The 27,230-nt window shown below is 58.2% G+C and overlaps 1 protein-coding gene across 6 annotated transcripts in view; it reads left to right on the forward strand.

The window, feature by feature from the left end:
• The window catches only part of PTPRN2 (protein tyrosine phosphatase receptor type N2), an 831,667-nt gene that overhangs the window by 769,387 nt on the left and 35,050 nt on the right, over window positions 1-27,230 (forward strand). For all 6 annotated transcript variants that reach the window (XM_058723632.1, XM_058723627.1, XM_058723630.1 and 3 more), the window contains 3 exons: window positions 3,151-3,298; window positions 20,275-20,348; window positions 26,588-26,665. In XM_058723632.1, coding sequence (XP_058579615.1) covers window positions 3,151-3,298; window positions 20,275-20,348; window positions 26,588-26,665 — 300 coding nt within the window. The remainder of the gene's footprint in view (window positions 1-3,150; window positions 3,299-20,274; window positions 20,349-26,587; window positions 26,666-27,230) is intronic.

The following is a 27,230-nucleotide window of genomic DNA, read 5'->3' on the forward strand; positions in this document are numbered from 1 at the left end:
ACAGGACGTAGTTTTTAAAATAGTAAGTGTCTGATGAAAAGGGTTGAATCGTAGGAAAGGAGGATCAGAGAGGCTGGCAGTAGGCACATCTCAGACTCACAAAGGAGACAGGAGCATTTGCACTGACCTTAAAGTCTGGATAGATTCATTACAGAAGATTCCGCATGAACAAAGCATAGAGAGTGATGGCGATATGGGGTGGAACATCAAAACACTGGGAAATAGTCTTATTGAGATAGAAAGGCGCAGGTTAGTAAAATGAAGTTTAGACAGAGGGCAGTGCTAGTCTAGGCTCCATTAGTGATTTCTGAAACGGATGGTACCTGGGACCAGAAGTTCTGTGGATGTGAAGGTCAGGGTGCGGGGAGAAGGATGCAGCAGTGAGCCAAGACCAAACAGCAGCATCCCAGATGGCAGACCCAAGCTTAGGTGCTGCCCCTGACTGCTGGGGACTTCGGGCTCATGGTTTCACAAATCTAGGCCTCGGCTTCCTTGAATATAAGAGGAAAGCTTCATCTCTGCTTCTTTTCAATTCAGGTAAGAAAGTCCTATAATAAAAATGTTGTCCAAAGCTGAAGCGATGGTGATAAGCAAGGGGGAAAAAAAGCGGCCGAAGCACATGCCAACAAGGGTGGGGCTTATCGAAGCCTTATGGTTAGCTCTGGGTGGTGGAGTTATTAGTGGCATTTGTTTTCATTCTGCTGACCTTCATTATCTTTCTTTTCTATGAATGCTACATGTGTAATAAAAATGTACAGACACACACAGAGATAAAACAAAAGTATTAGAATGTCAGTTTTTAAAACAACTCCAGCTACACACTCACTCTGGGGGAAAGAACATGAGCAGTGTTTCAATTACACGTTAATTTACCCAGTTATTCCCAAAAGCAACTGTGTCTGAGGAGGCTTACTGTACCTGTTCTAGTTCATACGTCCCACACCCTTGAGGGACAGGACCCCACAGGCAGTTTGTTTTTGCCGTTGTTTAAAACACATTATTTTACAGACAACATGGAAATATCCTCTCCTGTCACAGGTGAATAGCATCTTGTCCCCAAACATGAGAGAGGAAACTCTCCTAAACCGTGAAAGGGGAAATTACATCAGTTTAATATAAGTGATGTTGCATAAAAACATTAACAGAACGGATCAACTTGAAACGCCCCGAACCGGGCAGACACAGGAGTGTCTATGGAAGCAACACAGGCCGAGAGGCTGGAAAGTTATCTCAACTTTCATAGAATCAAGTTATCACTTTAGAAGAGTTTGTTCTCAGAAAAACCATGCCTTTGCTCCCTCCTCCGTCTTACCACCAAGCTTCCCTCCTGGAGTCCGGTGTGTATTTCTTGCCATAAGTTTAGAAATTGAATTGACCTTGCAGCCTTCACGCCCCATAGTTGAGGTGACTGTAAACCCATAAACAGCTGCAGGTGGAGGGTCTGAGATAACATCCCGTGCCTGTTTCGCAGACGATATCTGATCTTGAGGAAAGTTCGGAAGCACTGAAACCACACACGTGAGCCAGAACTACTCCTCCCCCCACCACACCATATTTTAGCTAGAGGACTATTTCACAAAACTTAAATATTGTATCATGCTGAAACGTCCTTATTAGGACAACTTTGGCACCAAAATATGCATCCGATATTCCATAATGGTTGTCTCCAAAAAAAGCAGTTTGCAGTTGACGTTTTCTGGATTGGGCCACTTAAATTCGTGTCCTCCCCGTGTGAGGAAACTGGAGGGACTGGGTGGGGGTCCCAGAGTCAGGCCCTGGCAAGGAGGGTCCAGGGCGTGTCACAGAAAAAGCACCCACTGTGTGGTTCGTGTGGTTCTCCGTCATCTGCACAGAAGGCTGTCAGCTGGTTCCCTCAGTGGCCTCAGCAGGGGCCACGAAAGATATGTGACAGTCATAACCCAGGTCCCAGCTTCTGGTCACAGCCCATCGCTGGCCCCCCCGGGCCAGGCAGACCCTGAAGGCGATGTCTTCCCTCCCACAGCGCCCACCGAGGCACCGGCTTTCCGTGGTTTGTAGACCAACATGGACAGAGTAGGTGCCTGTTGAGTGAATAACAAAACGACTCGAGTCCACGCTAGTCCAAACTGCGATAAGAGGAAGGAGGACCCAGCAGGACTGGCTTGAGTTCCCTTCCTTCTCCCCGGGCCCCTTGAGCCCCGAGCAGCTGGCCGGGGAGGAGACATGGAGCAGGCCTGTCCTGGTCCTTGTGGGGGCCTGAGCTGGGTGCTCACTTGGGGTGACAGGACGGTGGGGGCTGGTGGGGTGCCAATCCTTGGGGAGACGTCGGGGTGCCTGACCCCTAGAGACCCGGACCTGCGTGCTCGGGTTTTATTTTGTTGGTGGGACTAGCTGAACATGTGTGTCCACACACAACACACTGAAGAGCACAAACAAGATGTTACAGGTGCGACCCTCTTTCCTTCGGGCACGACAAAGCAGCTGGGGTTCGGTCATTTGCAATGTTTTTCCTCAAGATCACGGTCGTTTCACCACTACCTAGATTGGTGAGATGCCGGCCCCTGTGGTTGTCTTTGTGGGAGGGAATGTTCCGGAGGCATTTCCTCGTCCACGTCTAGCGATCGCTGACGACAAGCAGGTGCCCGGAAAACTTAGGGCCAAGCAGCCGAAGGTCAAGGTGTCTGCTTCCATCGCTTCGGGTCTGTGTTTTTCCCGCTACAGGCTCTGTGGTGTTTTCTGTGTTTTTACCGCCACAAGCTCTGTGGCGTTTCACGCATCAGAGCAGCCAATATCTTCTGCATCACGCCCGCTGGATCCAGAAAAGTGGGCCAGTTACAAGGAAAATGGCTTCTGTCCGGACACGTTATCTACACCAGCTTTTGGTCAGGTGACCAGGTCTGGCCCTCCGTGTGCACTTCTTTCTCCCCGGTCAGTTCATAATAGCGGACAGGGCCCCCCCCGTCATGATCCAAGTGTCCCTGATGCCCAGGCTCCGCGCCCGGAGTGAGCACATCTTGAGCCCCCGGGAACCGACCAGCAGAACACGTGTTCTTACTGGATCCGGTAGGAACCGGCTTCTTCACGCGTGCCCGCAGGGGACGTGTGGGCTGCACTGTCCATTGGCCCCCTGGGTGTCACGACGCCTCCCTGACTCTGTGTTTTCCGCTCCAGGCCTACATGGAGGACCACCTGAAGAACAAGAACCGCCTGGAGAAGGAGTGGGAGGCGCTGTGTGCCTACCAGGCGGAGCCCAACAGCTCGCTCGTGGCCCAGAGGGCGGAGAACGCACACAAGAACCGCTCTCCGGCAGTGCTGACCTGTACGTAGCCGCCCGGGGGCCCCGGCCAAGGGAGGGCGGCCCTCAGTGACGGGTGGGGTGGGCTGCCCCCGCCTGCCGTCGCCTCCTTTTCCCGCTGTCCCCACCCCCGGCGCCCGGCCGGCGAACACGCCACCCCTGGGAAGCCGTCCCTAGCCCGAAAACGGGGTCGGCTCCTTCCTTTGTGCTCCAGCGGCACAGTCCCGGGTTGGGGGTGGCTGTGCCCCGACCGGCACTTGCTCTGTTGGCTGTCACCGTGCAACGTGAGACTCGTTTCTGAGCTGCTGCGAACCTCTTCCTCGTCTGTAATCGGGGTCGTACTGTCTTCCTTGGAATCGCCAAGCCCCGAGGGCGGTTAGCGTAGCGCCGGCCACGTCGTGGGCAGGGCGTGAGCGCTGGTCGGTGCCACGGCAGCCTTCCCGCCTGACACTCGGGTCAACAGGCGTCGCCGAGGGCCGACTCTGGCCGGGAATCACCGCCAGAAAGCAGCGACACAAAGAGACCAGTTCTGCAAAGCAATTTGCGCCGAGTAGGAGACAAAGTTACGTCAGGGGTTGAGTGTGTTAGCAGTGACCTACAGAAGGAGAGGTCGCAGAGGACGTGATCAAACAAACCCGCCTGGCGGGGCTCCTTTTCTTGCGTCACTTAACAGGTGCGTCAACCTCCTGTGTTCTAGCACGTTCCAGGCCAGGGTTGCGCTTTGATTCACGTATGAACCCGCCCTGCACGGAGGAGAGAGGAGAGGGATCGGAGGTGCGTTTGTGACCAAAGTGTCTGACACGAACGGACCCTCACTGAACGCTGATCTGTGAAGAGCAAACGTGTGCACGGAGTTACTATCTTAGTATCTGCAGATGAGGGGTCCTTGCACGTACGGCCGACATGATAAAATGTTGTCGGCTGACATTTTTGAGGGCACAGCAAAGCCACACCCTCAGCAAAATCCGCGTCCACGGTAGGGACAGCCGCCCCCCCCCCCCCGCCACCATGTCCCAGACCCCGGGTCCCAGCCTTTTGGAGCCCATGATGCAGCCTGGTGGCGTGGCCACAGGCCGTCTCCTGCCGGACCCCCTCGCCTGGCCCAGTAGATGCCTCGGGAGTAGATGCCTCGGGAGATGCTCAGATGTAAATGGCAGTGATCTGATCCGAGTTTACAGGTCAGAAAGATTAAAAGCTGGCATCTCGTGTCACCTTAGACACTGACGACAGCATCACAGACCCTCGAAATCTGAACGCGCTTCTGGGTGTGATGTTTTCTAACAGGTCAGTGAGGGCTCAGGCTAGGTCCTCTGTCTCCGTGAGGTCTGAGGAGTTTTTCCCTGAAGGGCTTTAATAGCAGAGGAGCTGTTGTCATCTATGTGTTTTATATTTAGAAGCAAAAAAAAAAAAAAAAAGCCGTTGACTAACACATTTATTAAGTACCTACTGCGTGCCAGGCTGCTGCTAGATACGGGGCCACGCGAGGATCTAACGTGGCCGCGGTGCTCAGGGCCTAGATGGGGAGTCCAGGAGGCTTCTGCCTGTACCTGGAACTCTTAGCTGTTTGGGGCCGACACTCAGCAAACTGGGACGGAACGCGTCCCTGGGTCTGGTCGCTTACGTGGACTATCAGGTCCCTTGTGGTAAATACTAAATCCAAAGCATCTCCCTCCAGCACCCCTCCGGACCACGGCAGGTGCCCCCCGCTGTCCCTGTGGCCACAGGCCAGGACCTTAGCGACGGTAGCACGTCCTGTCCCAAGGCCCCGGTGCCCCTGACGTCCGCCCTTCTTGGATCAGGCGCTGGGGGGCAGGTGGCCGGTGCCCCTGCCCCAGCAGCCTGGCCGGGTGCTCTTGGCTGTCTGGGGTCACGAAGGGGCAGCTGTGCTGGCCACGGATGGCAGGGCAGGGCAAGCACACTGACACAGTGACACGGGAGCATTTTCGTGGGTGACCCGGAGACCCCACTGTCCCCCACACTTGCGGCCTCCTTCACGTGTAGAGGGAAATCCTGCCAGCAGATTTCGGCCCTCGTCCCTCCCTGAGCAGGATGGGGACAGCAGGGCTTACGCTCTCCTCGGTCCTGCCAGACTCCACCGGAGACGAGTACCCCGCGTCCGGGTGGTGAGCGTGCACGGCCCGCACGGCACACAATCGGCCCCGTGGTGGAACCACAAGGCGCTGGGCAAGCGGCTGGTAGTGTCTGTGAAAAGGTGGCCGGCGCCCGTGAGCGCAGAAGGCACCCTCCCCGGCACGCGCAGCGCTCCGGGCCTGCGGCGGCGGGTGGGAGCCTCGGCCGGCTTCCCCGGTGTCTCCCACCCCGCTCCCCCGTTGCCTGGTTTGACGGGTTCCTGGGTGCGCCTGGCGGGACCCCGCGGCCCGGGCCTCCCGTCCACGCAGACGGTCCTCCATCCGGGAGACGGGACTCGTGACGTCCGTGATGCGCACCAGTCCGTGCCCACGGGGTTTACCAGCTGGACTCCCGGGGCTTCCCAGGGCCTGTCATGCCCACACTCCCTGCGCCCTCTGCCTTCCGCCCTCCTGCGCGCCCTTACTCGTCTGGGGCCCGTCTGAGGGCGTCCCCTGCTCCCACACCGGGGCTTCTAGCGGAGGCTGGCAGGTCCCGTGGGAAATTCAAAAGTGGCTCCGATATCCATTTTCCATCCCTGACAGCCTGGAGCTGTGTTTCCGAGGACGATTTAGGAACAGATGAACCGGCTTTGTCTGTGCTCCGTCATCGTACAAGTTTGAAGAATTTAATATGCTTCCTAAACGTATTTGTATTTTTAGGAGGAATTATGCAATATTCTGCTCATCTGCTTTTTAAATTAAGAACAGGAATATGATGCTATTTTGGCATACCGTCTGAAACAAAAAAAAAAAAATGTTTTCGATTCTGTGTCACAAAAACAAGGGAGAGATTAGATGGAGACCAAGAACACTTAGAGGTGAAACCAGAGGGAACAGCCCAGGACCCAGATACCCAGAGACCGAGCGAAAGGCCCTCAATGGAACATCCTCCCAGTCTGGCTTTTCGGGGCTTTGTCGTGAAAGAGATCACAGCTCAGCTCCGGAGCCAGGGTGCAGCCGCGGGCGCCCCTGCCTTGCCTCACGGACCTGGCCAGGTGGGGATGACGGCTGACCTTGCCTAGCTGTCCCCCACGTCAGGGCACCTGGTGGCACAAGGCCACAGTTGAGTACATGAAGCCGCCCCCCCCCCCCCGCCCCATCGCCTCTAATCCCCCCGGAACCAGCCCTGCACTTGCCAGATGAGGGCGCTGGGACTCAAAGCCATACCCTCTACTGGTGGGACTGCCCACATATGCTTGTGCACGAGCCTGACATTTTCTGTGTCAGAAAAATGGACACAAATTTCAAACGTCCCCAGAGATGAATATTTGAAATACATACAAGAACTGCGGCACTTTGGCTAAGCGTTGCTGCCCTTAAAACAACACACGGAAAATAATTTCTTTCCAAACAAATGTTCGGTTTAAATTTGTTTTTCTGAACTCTAAGCAGGCTCCCCGTAGAAGAATACTCTGGGCTGGGCACTTGTGAGCCACCCGGACCTGCCCCGATCTGCCCGTAAGCACTGGTCCTGGGTGAGACTCCTAAATCTGGTAAGCAAGCGGGATCTGTCCTCCTCTGGTGTGAGAAGGGTCTGCACGCGTCTCACCCCCACGAGGGAGTTATGGGTCCAGAGAAGCACCGGGCGTGGCTGCCGTGTTTCGGTCTGGGAGCCGTCCGAATCTCTGCCTCCAGATGCGGGGAGGCTGCGGGTTTGCTGACGTCGACAAGGAAGTATCCCAGCGAATTCTGTGTGGGCTTTCTCGTGGCTGCACCACGCAGAAGCTGTCCCCGCGGCCGCGCTGCCTGAGACCGGAGGGGAGGTGGTGTTTCTACGGGAAGTCGGGAAGAGGCAAACGCGGCGTTTCAGGAGCAGGAGTCCTTCTCCACGGGCCACGTCCGGAGGGCGCCTGGAAGCGGCATCCTTACGCGGTCATGGCACAGACCCCGCCACCAGCCCCTCGGGGTTCCAAGGGCGTTGACTGTTGGCACAACTTACTCGGGGCTCCGATGTTCTGTCATCTTTACCCCTTTCCACCAGCTGGGCCACAGATTCGGGAGACCCCCTACGGCGTGGCTGTGTCCGCCCCAGCATTCCCTTCGCGGAGCGACTCACGACCCTTGACGCCGTGGGGGCCCTGAGGCCGCCGGCCGCTGGGCCTGACCCCTCCAGACGGGCTCCGGTCTCTTTGGCCAGAGCGATCCGGTGGCCCTTCAGAGGGCGTGGCCGCACCCCTCCCCGCCCTGGGCACGCCGCCGTCCGCTGCAATCTCACATTCGCTGCGCGGCAGGCCCGTCACAAGCCACGAGGTCCGCTCGTCTTGAGGTCGCCATCAGCTGAAGTCCGGGGGCCCCTTCTGTCCCCCGGGATCCCGGTCCCCACGCCCTCACACAGGTGCCTGAGAGGTGTTTCACATCCGTCCTCATTCGAAGTCACGAAGATCCGGATTCCTGGTTCAATGTAGCGCCTCCGTCTGTCGCCAAGCCACCCGTACCTTTTATGAACGGGACTTCCGCGTCTTCAAGTTTTCCAGAGAAAGACACCCGACAGGGTCGTTGCGGGGCCCTGTTCCCCCGAGCCTCCCGCACGTGGGCACAGACCCGTGCGGGGACGTCGGTGGCTGTTCGTCAGCTGAGGCTTGGCCAACAGCCCTGCTGCACGGCCCGGGTCGGGAGGGCGTCCTCTCGGCCCCGGTCACGTCCAGATGCTTGTCGAGCATTTTCGTGCCAGACCCGGGGGCAGATGCCACAGATACCGTATCTCTGTTCACCCTGACAGACTCGGGTTCTGTCTTCCCCGTCGCCCGTAGAAGAGCCAGCCCTTAAGGCCAAGCGGTTAGGCTCAGGCCGCCCTCCTGACCCTGGGGAGGATGGGCCAGCAGTGAGATCCCACCGGAGGGGCTCCCGCGCGGGCCAGCCCGGGAGCCCCTCGCAAAGACGAAATGTGACCAGCCTGGCGTGATTTTCCCGCACGCGATTTACTGCAAGAGTCTGGAGACACTCAGGCTGAAATGACAACTTGGTGGTGGCATCCCACACCCACGCTCGACACCTGCCGGTCAGTACTCCGCCGATTTGCCCAGCGTGTGCGTGCGCTTTACTTATTTTTTGGCTGAACTACTTCGAAGTGAGTCTCGGCCATCGGGACGTCTACTTACCTGCTTTCCCCGGTGCCTCCTAAGCGGGGGACATTCTCCCACTTACGACAACTGCACTGTCACAGCTAAGAAAACCAGCAGTAACACCCCAGTGCTGTCTAATTCCCGTCCACGTTTGTCTACCATGAACCTTCGTTAAGGGTCACCCCTGCACTTGGGGTTTGACGTCTCCGGCTCTTTTTAACTTTAAAACAACCTCCTTTGTTCTCTGACGTGACTTGTCCCTAATGAAGCTACTCTCCCACTGACCACATTCCCGTTCCAGAGCCTCACGAAGTACGCAGTTCGCAGCCTGCCCATCCTGCTGGGCCGGCGGGAAACTCGCCTGCTGGTCTGCAGACCTGCCGTTTCGCCCCGTTCTGGTCACGCGGTCAGGGCGCAGAGGCCCGGGGCCGCCGCGAGATCCAGAGTGGCGGTGCGGGTCCGCGTCCCCGCGCGGCTTCCGTTGAACGGGAGCGGCGTGCTCCTGTGGCCTCACCCGGAACACTGGCAACACCCTGCCCTCGCTCACCTGGCTGGCGCCCGGGACCCCGACAGCGAGTGGGCACCCCACCACTCTGTCCACTCAGCCCACCGTCTGTCCACCCCCTAAGTGTCTCTTCTCTGCCCTTCCTGGTCTGAAAAAGTGTTCTCTTTGACAGAGGTGGTCGAGGCAGAGTCGTGATTGAGTGCATTTCCTCTAAATTACCTGGTTACGTGGTTTCATCGGCACCAGACAGGTCTGTCTCATCCCGATAAAAAGAGGCGGCTATTAGACTCTTCTGGTCTGAACAGATGCCGCTGTCAGACTCCTCTGCCCCCGTGCGTACTCCCTCAGCCCACAGGACGTCAGCCTCCCGGACGTGTGTCCCGTGAGGTTTGCGTCCTCGCTCGTCCCCATCCTTGGTTTACGTCCCCTCTCCTCCGCGCGTGGCCTCCTGAGTTTTGAAGCCCCTGCGTCTGTAGCTGCTGATTCTCCCTTCTCACTTGGGATACGTGCACCTGTGCCCTCTGGGCTCCAACGCTTAGGGTGCCCTGTGTCTCTTTGGCCGGGTTCGCTTCTAGAGTCTCCGGAACAAAGTTCTCTCCTCTGGTTGCACATTCAGTGTCCAACAGGTGTTTTCTTTCTTGGCAAATAAACGCTTTAAGATCATCTGGCCACTTTTCTCTGGAGGCTGACACCAATTTAGACATTTTTTCGTTATTAAAATTCAGTTCAGGCGAGAAGCAAGCCTTGGTACCGGTGTGGACTTCCAGGAGGTGGGTTTTAGCAGGAAGTTGCGATGTACAGGTGCACCTCCCTTCCTAACCGTCCTCCCTCCGCCCCCCGGTGACCCCTGAATTCCTACTTGCCTAGAGGCCCTGTTCCACCAGTGAGGTTTCCGAAACACTTCCAGTTGACTTCGGCCCTCCCTCAGCAGGGAGGCTGACCTCAGCCGCCTGGTGCCTTCTTCTGCGCTGGATCAGGAGAGAGCCACCCACCCACCCGGCCGCAGGGTCCCTAACCCGCAGCGGGAACCTGGAGAGAGCCGCCAACCCACGTGACCACAGCATCCCTAACCTGCGGTGGGAACCTGGAGAGCGACACCCACGTGGCCGCAGGGTCCCTAACCCTCGGAAGGAACCCAGAGAGAACCGCCCACGTGGCCACAGCGTCCCTAACCCGTGGTGGGAACCTGGAGAGAGCCGCCCACCCACGTGACCGCAGCACCCCTAACCCCTGGGGGGAACCTGGCGAGAACTGCCCACCCGGACGCAGAGTCCCTAACCCGCGGCGGGAACCTGGGGTCGCAGAGCCCGTTTTCCCTCCAGAGAAGCCAAGTCTCCAAAGGATTACATCTGTCACTTTGCTGAGTGTGGCAGCAGAGTAATGGCCCGAAGATGCTCACGTCCCAACCCTCCGCACCTGTGAATATGTCACCTCACATGATGGGATTTACGTGGCAGATGGAAGGAAGGTTTGCTGATCAGCTGTGTTGACGTAGAGCGGTTCCCTAGAACTGGGGGGCAGGGGCGAGTGGAGGAGGGTGGTGCAGGGGGAAGAGGAGTAGGGGGCGTGTGGGGGAGGGAAGAGGAAGTGCGAGGGGGAGAGAAGAGGGAGCCGTGGGGGCGGAGGGGGTATGGGGGGTTGGAAGGATATGGGCGGCACACGTGGGGCGGGCGGTGCGGGGCACGTGGGGGAGGGCGGTGAGGGGTGGGGGGCACTTAGAAGAGGGCAGTGGGAGGAGGGGGGGGTGCAAGGGTGTGTGGTGGAGGGCGGGGGGGTGGGGAAGAGAGAGGAGTGGGGGGTGCAGGGGTGCATGGAGGAGGGGGGTGAGGGCATGGGGGAGGGTGGGGTGGGGTGCATAGAGGAGGGAGGAGGGGGTGGGGGTGTGGGGGAGGTTGGTGGGGTGGGGTGTGTAGAGGAGGGGGTGCGGGGTGGGGGCGTGGGGGAGGGTGGTGGGGTGGGGTGGGGTGCATAGAGGAGGGAGGAGGAGGTGGGGGTGTAGGGGAGGTTGGTGGGGTGGGGTGTGTAGAGGAGGGGGTGCGGGGTGGGGGCGTGGGGGAGGGCGGTGGGGTGGGGTGGGGTGCGTAGAGGAGGGAGGAGGGGGTGGGGGCGTGGGGGAGGGCGGTGAGGGGTGGGGGCACGTAGAAGAGGGCAGTGGGAGGAGGGGGGGTGCAGGGGTGTGTGGTGGAGGGCGGGGGGCGTGGGGAAGAGGGAGGAGTGGGGGGTGCGGGGGTGCATGGAGGAGGAGGGTGGGGGCGTGGGGGAGGGTGGGGTGGGGTGCATAGAGGAGGGAGGAGGGGGTGGGGGCGTGGGGGAGGGCGGTGGGGTGGGGTGTGTAGAGGAGGGAGGAGGGGGTGGGGGCGTGGGAGAGGGCGGTGGGGTGGGGTGTGTAGAGGAGGGGGTGCGGGGTGGGGGCGTGGGGGAGGGCGGTGAGGGGTGGGGGCACGTAGAAGAGGGCAGTGGGAGGAGCGGGGGGGGGGGTGCAGGGGTGTGTGGTGGAGGGCGGGGGGCGTGGGGAAGAGGGAGGAGTGGGCGGTGCGGGGGTGCATGGAGGAGGAGGGCGGGGGCGTGGGGGAGGGGGGAGGGGTGGGGTGGGGTGGGGTGCGTAGAGGAGGGAGGAGGGGCGCGGGGTGGGGCGCGAGGGGGACGCCGGGAGGTGTGGCGGGGTGCGGAGCCGGGAAGCGGGAGGGGCTCCGACGTGCGTGGGGAGGGGTCGCGAGCGGGGAACAGCCGGCGAAGGCAGGGCGGCGCGCTGTGCCTGGACTCTCAGAACCCGCGTGCGGGCACCTCGGTGAGGACGGAGACTCGAGGCTGTGATTCGTGAGTGGTGCCCGCAGCCACCGAGGGTGGCCCTCCTTACGGCGGCCACAGGGGACCCACCCCGTCCGCGCCTGCGCCCTCTGGGTCGGCTCCACCGCTGTCGCAGGGACCGTGGGACCGGCTTCCGTGTGGGTCTCTGATGGGGACGAAGACGTGGCACCGTCTGCACCACCGGCTTCTTGGCCCAGACGCCGGCGTCGCCCCACCGGACGGGCCGCCCCGGGGTCTCAGGCACAGCGGATTTGGGGAACTCCTCTGCGCCCGAGGTAGGGTTATCTGCTGCGACACTGGCCGAGCGCGCGGGTGCGTCCCTTGGGATGCGGGAGGCACCGCGTCTCCCCAGGGGGCGCTCCCCGGGTGTCTGTCGTCCGCCGGGACATGGTCTCGTGGTCCCTCCGCGACGGCCGCCTCCTCGCCAGCAGCTCACCCTCCCCGCGGAGCTGGGCCGTTGGGTGCTGGGCCTGTGGGTGCGGGGCGCAGCCCTCCCGGCAGAGCTGGGCCCCTGGGTGCGGGGCGTGGCCGCTTGGGCCTGGTCGCAGGGACCCAGGAAGCCAGAAGCCGCTCCGAGTCTGCCCCCTGCCCCCCTTCCCCAGGGTCACACCCCTTCTCCCGGGAAAGGGCTTGTTCCGGGGCCATTTGGGCGTTCCTCCCTGCGGCGCGTTTGCTCTAAATCTCAGTTACCTGCGTGAACGTGTACCCTGCCAAGCTCTCTTCGCTTTTCCAGAAGCATCCTACTGGCAAGGCCTGGGGTAGTAATGTTGTCTCAGACAGCACTACAGAGGGCCCCCGGGGTCACTGTGTCTGCCTGGGTGCCCTTCAGATGTTGCCACTGTTACTGGAAGACTTGAAAAGAGAGCCGGTCTCCAGTCTCCCCATTGTTCTCTGGGGCAGCTGTGTTCTCGTAAGAACACAACCTGATCTCCTGTGCTGAGCGTGTGTGATTGCCACGGAGGAGGTGTGCGTGCCTGGGGACCGGTGAGCGAGCCAGAGCAGGACAGAGCCCCGCCTCCGGGTGTGGCGTCGGGGACAGCACCGAATGACAGGAGTTAATACTCAGTCCCAGAGACGAGATGTCAGAGCCCCGGGCGTGGGCAGGGCTGGCTCCGTCCAGGCTCTCTGCAGGCCGCAGCCGGCTGTCTGTGCCCTCGCTGCCCACATGTCATCACCTTTCTGCGTCTGCCCCTGTGTCCCAAGTCCCCCTTCCCACAAGGACACCAGACATCTCCACCTGGGGCGCGTCTGTGGTACCGGGGGTTCGGGAGGCCGACATATCTTGTGTCGTGGAGACAAGCGTTACTCAGCTCAACTTTTGGCCCCACGTGCCTCCAGAGCCCTGGGGGGGCTGGGTGGGCAATGCCAGGACGCAGACACCGGCAACACCAGCATCCGTGCCCAGAGCGCGCCTTTCCCGGGCAGGTGCACAGCCGTGGGCGAGGCCCGCACGCATCTGGAACTGCCTCCGGCGTGGGTGTCCCGCTGTGGTCCGGGCCTTTGTGACCCACTGCGCTGTCATTCACACACAGAGCAGGCTGGCAGTCCTATTTGGGATTTCTTGTTGAGACATCTGCAGAGAGGCTGGTGTAACTATTGAAGCAGCTAGAAAGCAGACCAGCCCCCGTGACCAGGGACTGCCGGCCACCGTGTGACTCGAGACCTGTTTCTGAGTCGGGGACCGGAAGTCGACGTGAGCCTCTGTGGCGCGTGACGGCCGGGGCACCGGACCGGCCTCATTCTCTCACCACCTTCGGGCACGGGAGGGTGGTGTGAATCTGGGACCTCCCCACCCGGGCCACCCAAACGCGCTGTGTGCTCATCCAAGGAACCTCTGGGTGGAGCTTTTTCATCTGGGATGTTCGGTGATCTTTGTAGGTTGAACTAAGAGTTTTCAGCAAGCTCAACTAAGAGCAGAAGACCTGCTTACTTACTGAGGAAGGGAAGCCCCGGACAGAAGCTTGAGCCAACCTCTCTAGAGAGGACTTACCACTCCAGAGCAAGTATGTTTCACGATCACGCTGTGGTCATCCGGTTCCTAGATCTGCAAAGAAACACGCAGGCAGTCTCAAAACAAACAGAATACAGAAATTTATTGCCTCGCTCAACTATGACGAGTCCTAACAGAAAGACGTTACCGTGTGTGATTGGTGACAGTCGTTAGACCAGCTTTGACAGCTGGTAGACCTACGGCAGCGGAGAGCTTCGGGCCGCGTGCACTAAACCCTCTGTGGACCCACGAAACCGGAGAAGATGCCGGTGGTTGCTGATGCCGTCGCTTCTCCGGGCGCACCGGTCTCCACTCAGGTCTCAGAGCCCCGACCCTCCAGCACAGAACGCTGGCGGGTCACCGCACACACCCCGCGTCCCCACTGGCCACGCCGTCAAAGTAAAGGAAACGGTGTAACGGAAAGACGCCACCGGAAAGCCCCATGAGGACACTGGCCGACTGCTTGGGTGACGAAAATTCCCTTGTGCGAGGCCAGTGTGCACCAGTGACCCCCCCACACACACGCGACATCAGGGAATTCATCCGCTCCTGGCGGGAAGATTATTGACTCACACGCGTCAGCTCACTTGGCGTGAATGACGTAACCAAGGCGCCTAGGAAAACACTATCCTCAGTGTTGCAGGACGGGTTAGAGGCACAGGAAGCCTCCGCACACCTTCCTTCGACGGGTTCACGGGGACGTGTTCGGATGACGGCACGTGCTAAATGATGGCTCGGCCGCAGCCCTCCCGAAGTGCCCCGGGCTGCCTTCAAGTGCTCTTTGCCCTGCCAGCAATCAAGAAGACCTTCTAGAACTTGTTTCTTCCGGCGTCCGTGGAAATCCTTTTGTATTCACTGACAACACGGTGCACCGTAAATAACTCTTGCCAAGTTAACCGACCTTTCATCAGTTAGGTCTGTGTCCGTCCGTCCGCCTGTGGCCTTGGACTTGCGCCTCCGCCCCTTGCCGTGCACGAGGCGCTCCAGCCAGTGCTTACGTGTGCGTTCATCACGACGACCCTGTAAGAGCCCCAGCCCACGTTTTGGATGACAGATCTGGCCTTTAAAATACTGAATAATTTACCCAAATGTCACCTGGCTAGCAGGTGGCAGGGCCGGGACTCAAGCCCTGGGCTCTTAGCCGCTGGCCGTGTGGCCTTTGCCAAGGCAAACATCGCATCTTCCTGGGCCTTGGCTTCTTCCATCTATAAAATGGGGGCGTAGCCCCTGTTCTACGTAGGGCACAGTTCCAGGAAGAAGAAAGGTAGCATCTGTGGAACTGCTTTTAGAAGAGACAGAATATTGGAGAAGCTCGGGACAAGGAGTTGGGAAAAGCAGCGTGTGCCACCCGCCTCCCGACTTCCATCTGCGGGGCGATTTTCTCCTTCCCTCCTTGATAAGACTTACCGTTGTGGGTCTTGTAAGGGAAAACGGCTGCGTCTTAGGGCCAGAGACAGAGCGGAAGGCACCGAGTTTCCCCTTTCTGGCTTCTGGGTGAGCTCTCTAACCCTAAAGAACACGCCCCCTTCTCGGCCAAAGTGTAAGTACCCAGGTGGCTGTAGAACTTTGCTCCGTGGTTGTGACCGCTGTGTCCTGTTTGCTCCCGGGGCGGGAGCCTGTGCTCGCACACCCTCCCGAGGAACCATACTCAGTCCGCGGGGCGTGGGCCGGGGACACGAGGGTGTGCTCCTGAGCGCCCCGCCCCCCTGCCCCGCCGGCCTCACCTCCAACTTGCTGGCTGAGCTTGAGTGAATCTCAGCCCTTGCCCTTACAAAGAGTGGAGGCAGCCGCTCTGGAAAGCAGTGTGGAGGTTCCTCAGAAAATTAAAAATAGACCTACCCTATGACCCAGCAATAGCACTGCTAGGAATTTATCCAAGGGATACAGGAGTACTGATGCATAGGGGCACTTGTACCCCAATGTTTATAGCAGCACTCTCAACAATAGCCAAATTATGGAAAGAGCCTAAATGTCCATCAACTGATGAATGGATAAAGAAATTGTGGTTTATATACACAATGGAATACTACGTGGCAATGAGAAAGAATGAAATATGGCCTTTTGTAGCAACGTGGATGGAACTGGAGAGTGTGATGCTAAGTGAAATAAGCCATACAGAGAAAGACAGATACCATATGGTTTCACTCTTATGTGGATCCTGAGAAACGTAACAGAAACCCATGGGGGAGGGGAAGGGAAAAAAAAAAAAAAAAAAAGAGGTTAGAGTGGGAGAGAGCCAAAGCATAAGAGACTGTTAAAAACTGAGAACAAACTGAGGGTTGATGGGGGGTGGGAGGGAGGGCAGGGTGGGTGATGGGTATTGAGGAGGGCACCTTTTGGGATGAGCACTGGGTGTTGTATGGAAACCAATTTGACAGTAAATTTCATATATTAAAAAATAAATTAATTAAAAAAAAAAAACAAAGAGTGGAGGCAGCCACTCCCAACTGATGCCAGCTCATCGTCTCCCCTAGCGGCCCTTTTAGAAAGATGAACAGGGAAAGTGAACCACGAAAGAGTTGGCATTCACCCAAGCAATCGAAACACCCCCGGCTCGTCCCCGCTGCATGACCGTACCTCCACGGCGCCCTGTCTGGCGCTCTGGTCCTTCCCGGGTGGCTCAGATGTCCCACATGGAGGTTCAGACGGCCCAGTGTTAAAAACAAAGCAAGTTCACCGTTCACTTTGAAATCGCCGTGTCACCGCCAACTCAGTTACGTGACCGTAAGGTGGCACGGCTTGGGAGCTTCTGAAGCCCTTGTCCCGACCTCAGTGGTGCCTGTAAAAGGGTGGCCTGCGGGAAGTGACGCGGCTGACGAGGTGCTTCGCAGACAGCGTGACGGCAGGGCTGGCCTCACAGCCGGGCTTGGGCTCAGCGGCTCCAAGCAGCTTGTCCCCTTATCCTTCAGAGCAGCCGGCTCCTAGATTGTGTCTGTATTTCGCCGAGACTCCCGAACCTGTGAAGCGTCTTCTCAATTTCCTGACTAGAAGACTCAGCTGGCGTGCGTTCACCGAGCTGCTTGCTCGCAGGACAGGGCAGCGCTGTCCCCTTGGAGGTGAAGGGCACCCAGCAGCCCTCAGGCCCGCGCCTGTCTGGCCGGGCCACGTTTGGGACCCTCACAGCACGCCCTCTGAAGCCAGAGATACACGGTCCGGCTCTTGCCCCCTGTACCCCTCCCCTCCCTCTCGCCGTGACCCTGCTCTTTGTGAAAGGTTCTCAGGCAGGAGGGGTCCTCACTGCCACTATCGGCAGTGTCTGAACTTGGCTGTGTCGAGACGATTTCCCATAGGGCGGGGCTCCCGGGAGGCCCTCTGGAACCCTCCGCAAGCAGCTCGAAGCTCTGCTTCTGTATTCCAGAACTGTACGTAGGCTGCAACAATAGACTAGGTGCGGCCTTCAGAAAAGCCGCCTGCTTCTGAACGACACATCGCCGTCTCCAGCTTGATGCGTCCAGGAAGAGCCCCGCAGTGAAACTGGGCTTTTTGTACTTGGTTTGGGGGTCACTGTAACCAAGTCTGAGTTTGTTCCACTTGCTGTGTGACAGGCCAGTAAGTCAAGGGGCCAGGGTTGGGGTGAGGAAAGTGACCCTGCCCGGGAAGCCAGCAGACCAAGATGGCGGACCGTCATCCCGGAGAACCATCTTGCCTCGGCACAAATGCAGGCTTCCTTTGTGTCGAGAGAAGGGGCGGCAGGAGGGGCTGGAGTCCAAAGGTGGCCGATGACCGCAAACACCCGGGAGCCCGAAGGGGTCTGAGAGGGACCGTGAAACTCCTTTGTCCTTGGTCACTCGATCTTTGCAGATAGGAATCCTGTCACCACGGTCCTATAAGTCTTGGACACGGCGACGTTATTTCTATACGTACTTCCGTATCTGCTCGGGAACGTGGGGTTCCGGTCGGGCGGTTTTGTACGAGTCTCGGCCGTCGGCGACGTTCCTTCAACAACCAGCACGCTCACGCGCAGGGCTGAGCGCGGGTTTCCAGGCCCCGGGTCACGGCAGCCAAGGAAATGGAGCAACGTGGAGTCAGACGCACCAGGTTTTCCCAGCGCGGTAGTGTCGGCAATGTGGTACGATGACACAGGTCACCAGCTTTTCTGGTAATTTGTTCAGTTTCCTGCCAGTGCCAGTTTTCAGTCTCTCAAGAATAAATCTGTGCAGGAACCCAAAACCACTGAGCACGTGGAGTTTTTGTATTATTTCTCACGCCCCAGGGGGACGTCTCCGCAGCCACCGTCACGAGTGCCTCCGCAGCGTTTCCACAACCTCTGGGTGCAGATGGCCTCCAAGCAAACCATGCAACGTCCGGGCTCGTCCGCAACTGTAGACGTTTCTCATCTGTCTCGTCTCTACTGCAGAAAAGCTCACGTCGATACCTCGGTAGGGCCGGTGGGATGCCATCCGGTCCCGTAGACCCACCAAGTTTCCCAGGCCCCAGAGTTGTTGTTAAAAGAAACGAAGTAAAACGTCCTGGAGACATGAAACCGAAGCACAGTCCCCGCGCTTTCCCTCCCCCACTGCCCAAGCTGCTTTCAAGGCCGGGAGCCTGGACCTGGAGACGCCGCTGAAATTCGGGACCGGGGTGAACCACTCACCACCCCCCAAATCCCTGGCTTCCTAGGCTCCGGCCAGGTTGTCTCTGTTTTCTCAGAAGAAAAGAAGTCGGGGTTGTGCACGACACCCGAAGCCATTCACTGGGGCGGAGATGGCGAGTGGAGCACACCGCCATTCTCGGCGGCCTGCGGTTCTCAGCTGCTCCTCGCAGAGGACGGACAAGGTGGCCGCACGCCCGGGGACGGAGGGAGGAAGGAGGGACCCTCGTGAGCGTCCCTCCCTGAGCCCACGCTCCCCGCCGGGGAGTGGCCTCGCCCCGCTCCCTGTGCCACCTCCTCCACACCCGACCGAGGGTGCGGCTTTGAAAGTTCCTGAAAACGGGCAAGGAGGGGCGTCACCATACACAGGAAGGTGGTTATTCCAGAACGAGAATTAAGAATCATTCGCGTGCCAGGGGCGCCTGGGCGGCGCAGTCGGTTAAGCGTCCGACTCTTGATTTTGGCTGAGGTCATGATCTCCCAGTTCACGGGATCGAGCCCCACATCGGGCTCTGTGCTGGCGGCATGAACCTGCCTGTGGTCCGCTCTCTCCCTCTCTCTCCGTCCCTCCCCCTCTCGTGCTTTCTCTCTCAAAGATAAATAAACTTTTTTTTTTTTTTTAATTTTTTTTTTCAACGTTTTTTATTTATTTTTGGGACAGAGAGAGACAGAGCATGAACGGGAGAGGGGCAGAGAGAGAGGGAGACACAGAATCGGAAACAGGCTCCAGGCTCCGAGCCACCGGCCCAGAGCCTGACGCGGGGCTCGAACTCACGGACCGCGAGATCGTGACCTGGCTGAAGTCGGACGCTTAACCGACTGCGCCACCCAGGCGCCCCTAAATAAACTTTTTTTAAAAAGAGTAATTCAGGGGCACGTGGGTGGCTCAGTGGGTTAAGCATCTGACTTCAGCTCAGATCACGATCTTGCGGTTTGGGAGTTCGAGACCCACATCGGGCTCTATGCTGACAGCTCGGAGCCTGGAGCCTGCTTCGAATTCTGTGTCTCCCTCTCTCTCTGCCCCTTCCCTGCTCATGCTCTCTCAACAGTAAATAGACGTTAAAAAAATTTTTAAAAAAAAAGAATGATTCGTGTATCAAACACACTAAGCTCTGACAATCACATGTCCCTAATCCCCACTGATATGTCGGTTGCGAAATCAGGTTGCTGTGCATGTTTAAGGCACTTGGCTGTGTCGTCAGGGGACCCCCGCTTGCACAAATCTCTGTTCCTTCTGTAACTGTTTGCTTTTTCTCCCATTCTCCCTTTAAAACGAAATTCCTGTCATCCCAGGATTTAGCCGTTCCCAGATCACAGAATTTTATATACAGAACAGTTGCCTAATATCTCATATTCATGTTGATACGTGTTTCCTGTATGTGGCCAAATATGTCTCCTACTTAAAGGGTGCGAAACCCGTAGGGGCACCTGGGTGGCTCAGTCGGCTAGGCGTCCGATTTCGTCTGGGGTCATGATCTCGTGGCTTCGTGGATCGAGCCCCACGTCGGGCTCTGGGCTGACAGCACGGACCCCGCTTGGGTCTCTCTCCCTCTCTCTCTGCCCCTCCCCTGCTTGCGCTGTCTCTTTCTCTCCCAAAATAAATAAACTTTTAAAAATTTAAAGAATAATAATAAAGGGAGGCCTTAACTATAATCTTGCAGAGGAACACTAATCCTGGGATTTGAATCTGTGTAAGAAAAACACGAAAATATCTAAATTCTACTGGGTGAAACCTAGAATCAGGTGCCCACACACCCTTCTCCTGGAGAAGGAAGTGATGGTAAGTGGCCTAAGCAGAGCCCCAGGAGGGGACGTCACCTGCACAGGCACCCGGTGCCACTGTTTCCTTGCACAGCCCCTTACAGACACAGGCCCGCGTGCACATCTAACGTTATGCCTTTGGGCTTGTTTGCAGACGATCACTCCAGGGTCCTGCTGAGATCGGAGAACAGCCACAGCAGGTCGGACTACATCAACGCCAGCCCCATCGTGAGTACCTCCCGACGTGCGCCCCCACCCCCGGTCACGAGCGGATACGGCCTCAGCCGGCCGGTCAACTAGTCTCCGCCGGGTACTAGCCAACTAGGTACTTAGTCTCCACCGGATGACTGGTGAACCAGGTGACTCATCACCAGCCGGCCTGGGTTGGGTCCTCGCCGGGAGAGAGCGGTCCTGGTCCGCTGGCTTACTGACGAGAAGCGTGAATTTCAGGAAAGTCTACAGTCGGTTGTGCCCCTCTCTCCCAGACTCACTTGTTCCCTGTTTATTCAGGGGGAATGGACAACATTAGACCCACCGGCCCCTTGATAAAATGACGGAGGGCGCCGGGCAGGTGTGTGCACAGGCTGGTCTCCGTGGGTGTTTCCAGGGTGGATGTACCCCTGAGGATGGGGAGTGAGTGCGGGGCTGTGCCTCCGCGGGCCGCGCTCTCTGCCTCTGAGACCACAGAAGCCCCTGGGGGAGACCCCCGACAGGCAGGCTCTCTGGCTCAGGGAGAGTCCCTGGAAACCCACACCTGGTGTGGGCCTCTCCCGTCACAGACGCTGTGGGAGCAGTGGGGGGGGGGGGGGGCGAGCAAGGACGGACTAATGGATGCTCAGCCTGGCTTTTCAAAACGAAGTTGGAACGATTCCAAGTGGGAAGAAAGTAAAATGAGGGTCCACGGAATGGATGTGCTAAAGCACGTGGTTGATGGCGGAGAGTTTGGGAGCCGGTGGGGATTTATGGGGGAGGCTGGTTGTGGTCCCCCCTCAGCAGCCCCGTAAACTGTGCAGGGAAGCTTCAGGACGTCACAGCGCCATCAGATGTGCGTTCAGGCAGACACAGCGCTCGTGGGACTCCGGCTCAGAGCGCGCCGGTGACGCGTGGATGGCTCCGTGAAACCCCGGGTCGTCCCTGGATTCGTCCTGACAACCCCTCCCAGCCCCCAGGAGCAGGCTTTACATGAGAACATCGGCCGTGTGATCACAAGCTGCGGCCGTGGACGGTGGACCGTTCTCGTGGCTGCTGGCTCCATGTATCTCAGGAAGCCTGTTGTGGGAGTCCGGTACACCCCGGTCAGACCCCATCGGCGGCCCTCTCGGCCCACAGCGGGAGCAGTGCGTTACATGCTTGCCGCGAGGAAGTAGGTTAAGAGCTGGTCTGCTGCTCTGTCTACACCCCCTGAGCCCAGACCTCAGCTCCTGCAGTTATTTATGGGAAGGACCCTCGTTACTTCGGCACAGGTGGCCCTCAAGGGTCGGTTCCCTCCGTGTCCCGAAGGTTCTCATTCGGCGCCATTCGGTCTCTCTCAGTAAGTGCCCTGTGCCGTGCCCGGTGCTTTTGTGTCATTTCGGGTTCCGAAATCAAGCCAGAGCCCCCATCGGTTTCCAGTCTCTCGTTCTGTAGACAGAGAATCGTTTCTGGTGAGGTTGGGGACTCTAAGTGCCTGGACGTGGTGCCCTCGCAGGGGCCCGTGGTGACGGCGGCTCAGATCCGCCTGGAGAGCCGCGTCCTCCTGATGGGCTCCGTGTCCCGGGCGCAAACCACGTCACGGGGCTAGGAAGAGAAATAACACAATTCTTTTCAGGTCTGAACGATGCGAGTCCAGAGTTGGGGCGTGCCCAGCTCCCCCCACTTCGATGGGTTCCAGCTTCCCGATGTGTGCGTACTTGAAGCCGAAGCGGGTTGCGGGAACCCGCTGCCCCCTGGACACCTGCAGCAGCGCTCCCGCGTTCCGGCCTCCCCGGGCCTACCGGGCAGGGGCCTGGTCCAGAGGCGACGCCCGAGAGAGAGGGATTTAAGACCTCGTTTATGTTTCCCTTTTATCTCGTGCCACAATTCTTTCTCTTTTTTTAACTCGGGCTCTAAGAAAGAAGCACGGAACCTCTTCTTCCTGAAGTAGCCGGAGGACGGTGACAGTGAGCTTCCGAGCGGCGGTTGGATGCAAAGCTAACAGTCCCAGCCCCAGAAGACCCTGGCCGTGCGGAAGAGAAGTAGCAGAATTGCATCTGTCACGTCTGTACTTGGCCTCGTCAAATGCCAGGGAAGTCCTCGGCTCGTAAATAACGCGCAGTCTTCGCTTTGAGATCAGAGGTCAGGAAAGTAAACGGGAACCCTGTTTTCCTGCTCAGCACGGCGGAGGGACTCCCACCTGACCACCCCGCCTGAGAGCGCAGCGTGGCTGCGCCTGGGAACGCGGACTGACTCGGGGCAGTAACGCCCGTTTGCTCGAAACTGCGCGCAAACTTCTTTACGGGAACGGGTCTGCAATTCCCCAAACTTGAAGCTAAACTTGCTTTCATTCCACTCTTTATCGAGGGAGAAAAAACCTGTTCAAGTTTTAATTCACAATGCGCTGAACAAATACAGGTATGCACGGACGCCTCGGGAAAGGAGGGCTGGTCAGATGTCCTGAGTATCATAAGAAATCGGCGAAATGTGGGAGCCAGCTGTCTGGTTCTCAGAAAATACCCACGACCAAACACCCATGTGTGTCTAATGTAGCCTATAATTTACTTAAATCTCAACTCAGACAAATAAAATACGAAAATAACTTCAGCTCCTAAGTCAGCCTCCCTCACATCGATTTCCGAAGCTACCGTTTCTCGGTAAATTCTCCCATGAACACTTAGTGTCGGGAAAAGTGGCTCAAAAACTCAGGTTTGATATCTGCTTGTTTCTAAGAAAACGTTCTGTGAAGTTTGCTCGAAGTGTCAGAACAGATGCAGGGGCAGGTGGGTAGGCATTCAGAAAGAAAACACGCGTGCGTACGCTCCGAGATCTCAGAGTAGGGGCGCGGCCCCGCACCCCTCCCGGGTCGTTGGGTCAGGGTGAAGGCAAGGCCCCGTGGGCGCAGGAGCAGGGCTGGCGCCCCCCTCCCCCCCCGCCCCGAAAGACACATCGGCGTGCAGACGGCCGGTTTCTTCCCCGGTGCTCTTGGAGGCTTCAGGACGTGGGCCCCTGGTCTTGACGGGCTGAATGCTTGGGTTTAAAAATCTGTTCTGCTTGCACTGCTGGAGGAATTATTGCTGAGTTTTTAACACACGTTCGAGTTTTGGAAACGACTCACACCTACTTGAAAACTGCCATTCCGCGGCTTCTGGCAGGTGGCGAGGTGTGTTTTCTGGTACGTCATACCTGTGCATATAGAAATTCATAGCGATACACCCTTCCGGCTCCCCGCCTCCTTTGGTGTCTTCGCAAGAATCAGCCAGCCACGTGGATAAGGGATTCAACACAAACAAACGGTTTTCCTCTCTCTGGGGAAAAAAACAGACAGGAAAAGCAAAATCGTGCTGTTGATTATACTTGGGACCTGGCATCCTGTGGCCCTCACTTAACATGCAGTCACTCGGCGTTAAGTCGCGTTTGATTGGACGCTTCTGTCAGGCGGTCCACGAAGGAAAAGGCCACCCGGGGGCGTGGGGCGTACACGCACGGGCTCTCGCTGATAGTCTCAGGTGGCCGCCAGGACACCCACACAGGCACGCACGTGGAATCCCAGAAGGAACGGGCACGTGGAGGCCCTGGCACAGACGGCCCCCCACCGCCCCCCCATTCCCCAGACGCCGGGACAGAGGCCAAGAGACGGGAGCTGACTCTCCACGGTCCCGGAGCTCGTGTTGGTGAACATCACAGACGTACAAGGAAACAGTACACGACCAAAGAAAGGAGGATAACGAGAGAGGATGGGGAGGAGACACAGCACAGACCGTAGGAAGCAGCAGGCACCACGTTCACTCGCGCGCTGGGAACGGTAGCGGAAGACACGCGTCCACGTCCACGTGTTGGGGTCGCCGCCCGAGTTCCTGATGGAAAAGGCAGTGTTAGTAGAAACTTAGTCGATTGCCTCTGCTCACACTTAACCTGCCTTGGAAATCTTAAATATAAAGCTTCTGTTCACTTGGTGAAATATTTGCTTTGCGTTCCTCAGTTAAAGACCGCCCACGACCATCAGGCTTTCTGCGCCCGGTATTTGCCACGCGCACAACATGCGCGACGTGCTTCTGCCCAGAAACATTTTCCGTTCAACAGAATGTGCACGGGATGAAGTCACTGTAATTGTCTTTGAGTCATTGTTGCGCTGACACATGTCGCCGCTCTGGGATCATTATGCTATTTACTGCCTCCCGAGTGGCGGCCACGTGACCGCCTCCGCGGCCCGAGCTGTGGCGTCCCTCGTCCGGGCGCCTGAGCGGCGGGGTGGACCACGGAGACCTGCCGCGGTAGGATGCCTCATTTACGCTGCTGAAGCCCTGCTCAGGTTTTTACTCCTCGTCACAAATCTCTCAGTTTGAAAGCAGCTAAGCCGCTAGTTTGAACATAGTAACGATTTTTAAATGAGACGCTCTCTAAATTGCTGTGGGCAAAAAAGCGCGTTTGAAAAGGAGGTGGGTTTTACTTTTCTTGCAGAATCGTTTGCTCGGAAGGGATGGGGTTTTTGTAAATAGCTGTCACCCTCACGAGTGCATATTTTGAAAAAATCAAAACTCCTTATTTCTGCTAAGCCTTTCTACTGAAACGTTTTCATTGGGGCTTGCAGAGAGAGTAACGTAATTTACCTGTATTGTGTGTGTCGTGGCGAATTTGAAAACGAGGTCCGGCTGTGACTGGGAATCACTCAACTGGAGGCAGAGAAAGACTTTCCTGCTCCCCAACCCCAGCCAGCGTCCCACTGTTGTCATGTGGGAATGACTCACGCCCCCCCCTTCCACGGCGCGCGTAATTATTCGGTGCGCGTGCGCTCTCTCGTGCCGTCATCCCTGACGGCCGTCATCCCTGAAGGGCTGGAGGTGCGGATTCCCCGGGCCAGGGTTCCAGGGACCGCGCCTCCCGCGGGCTGCTCTCCGAGCCCGGCACAGGGCCGTGTCTAAAGGTGGCTCTGGCCTGCACACTGACATCCTCGCATGTTGCCACAGACGACGTGGGTTGAAACTTCCTCCTTTCTCGCTGTATTGGGAAATATATCCTTAATAACTGTCTTCGACTGCAGAGAATTTCAAATCCGTGATCAAACCCTGGCATCACAAGAGTAAACTCTAGTGCCTGATGGGAAAGAATCAGGCACTGAGCGTGTCTGGAGGTGAACTGCCAGCACGAGGCCCGTCTGGGCCTCGGGGGGTGGGGGGGGGGGTCTCCCAGGTTCCTTCTGGAGCACGTGGCGGGCAGGGCAGTCCTTGGGGACACGACGCTGCTGCCCCCATGCTCTGGGGCCGGGCGCGACCCCAAGGGGAAAGGGCCGTCTGCACAACAGCCCTCCGCTAGGCTTTGTTCTTCGACCCTTTGCCCCTTCTTTTCTTCTGCTCAGTCTTTGAATTAAATGTTGTAATTAAGGTACTTTGAGCCAGACTCCCTCTGTTGAGGCCAGCAGGCTGCACTCGGACGAATCCGCCGGCCAGAAGACCCACGACCGCATTTTGCTCTTTGTTGGTTTTCAGCCCCTTGCCTGGCACAGTAGGAATAGAGTCAGAAACGAGCGGCTGGAAGGCTGGGCCGCGTGTCCCGGGGCGGGTCTGCACGCGGTGCTCGCAGACCCCCCGGACGACTCGGTGTGCCGGAGCCCTTTCGGGGCCACAAAAACGAGCTCCCCACGAGAGGAGCCGACTCTTCCTGGGGGGCAAGGTGCACCTGTTCGTGAGTTCTTGCCGGACCCGGCGGGGGGGGGGGGGGGGGTGGTTCGCAGGCTCCCCGCCCCCCCCCCCGAGCCTGGGCCTCCCCACTCCCCGCCCCGCACCTGTGGCTCTCACAGAGGGCATGCCGTGAGCCCTGCACGTGGCCTACGGTGGGTGTGCAGGCTGCTCCCGCTGGCCGGTGGCCAGGGTGGAGGCCGCTCGGGCGACACGTGGCTGAGCTGCTCTGCAACGGTGGCATCCGTGGAGACGCTGCGGTGGTGACACCCCACGCTGTGCGCCGACCGCTGGCCTCTGGCCTCTCCGGTCCGCCGTCCTCGTTCGGGCTCGTGCTGCTCTCCCATTACCTGCGTATCAGGCATACGGAAGGCATCCCCACGCCATCCCCAGGCTCCGAGCACGGGCCGCAAGGGCTCCCCCTCAACGCCAAGCGCTGGGGCATCCCGGGGGACCCAAGGAAGACCAGCCTGCTTCTCTCGCCTCCGCGCACGCCGTGTGTCGATGCGGCACTGGGCGCGGGACGGGCCGCCTTCACCTCCTCCGTAGCCAGTGCTTTACTTCCTGGGTTCTTTGCTAGCTTGGTAGCTAACCTTTGTTACTGTAATCCTATCTCTGCAGATGGACCATGACCCCAGGAACCCTGCCTACATCGCCACCCAGGGACCCCTGCCCGCCACCGTGGCCGACTTCTGGCAGGTGAGTCTCGTTTAATTAAGACTTCTTTCTGAAAACCAGATCTTACATGTTGATGGCGCGCGGTGCCCCGGATCCCACGAAGCACATTTAAACGTGTTTAGAGGCGTTCATCAAGTGTTACCTGCTTTCAGAATTTAAGTGAGTCTTTTAATGTTTTATTATCAGTCTTCTGTTTTCAAAACTCGAGGATACAAAATTCCCTTTGAGGGACTGAATGCTTTAAAGACCCTTACTTTGTTAACCCCCGTACAGTTGTACCTTATGAAACATGAGGAAATGGGATTAGTAAGCGTTTAAATTGTTGCAAGGTGTTCAGTGTGTCTTCATCTATTGTTCCCCTCTGATGAGGGTAGAAAATGGTGTTCAAATCATAGTTTCTCTGCCTCGTAGATTCTCTTTAATGCATTCGAAAGGCCTGGCTGCTCTGTCTCCTTCCGCACGTCCCTGACACCCAGCCAGGCCCAGGCGCTGAGAACCGCTGACAGCCGGAGCCAGTGAGAGCAGGACCCGAGAGCAGGCGTCCTCCCCGGGCACCGGCCGGGCCGCAGGGCTCCCGTCCGGCGGA

Source organism: Neofelis nebulosa, chromosome 4 (genome assembly GCF_028018385.1).
Source record: "Neofelis nebulosa isolate mNeoNeb1 chromosome 4, mNeoNeb1.pri, whole genome shotgun sequence".
Classification (NCBI taxonomy): domain Eukaryota; kingdom Metazoa; phylum Chordata; class Mammalia; order Carnivora; family Felidae; genus Neofelis; species Neofelis nebulosa.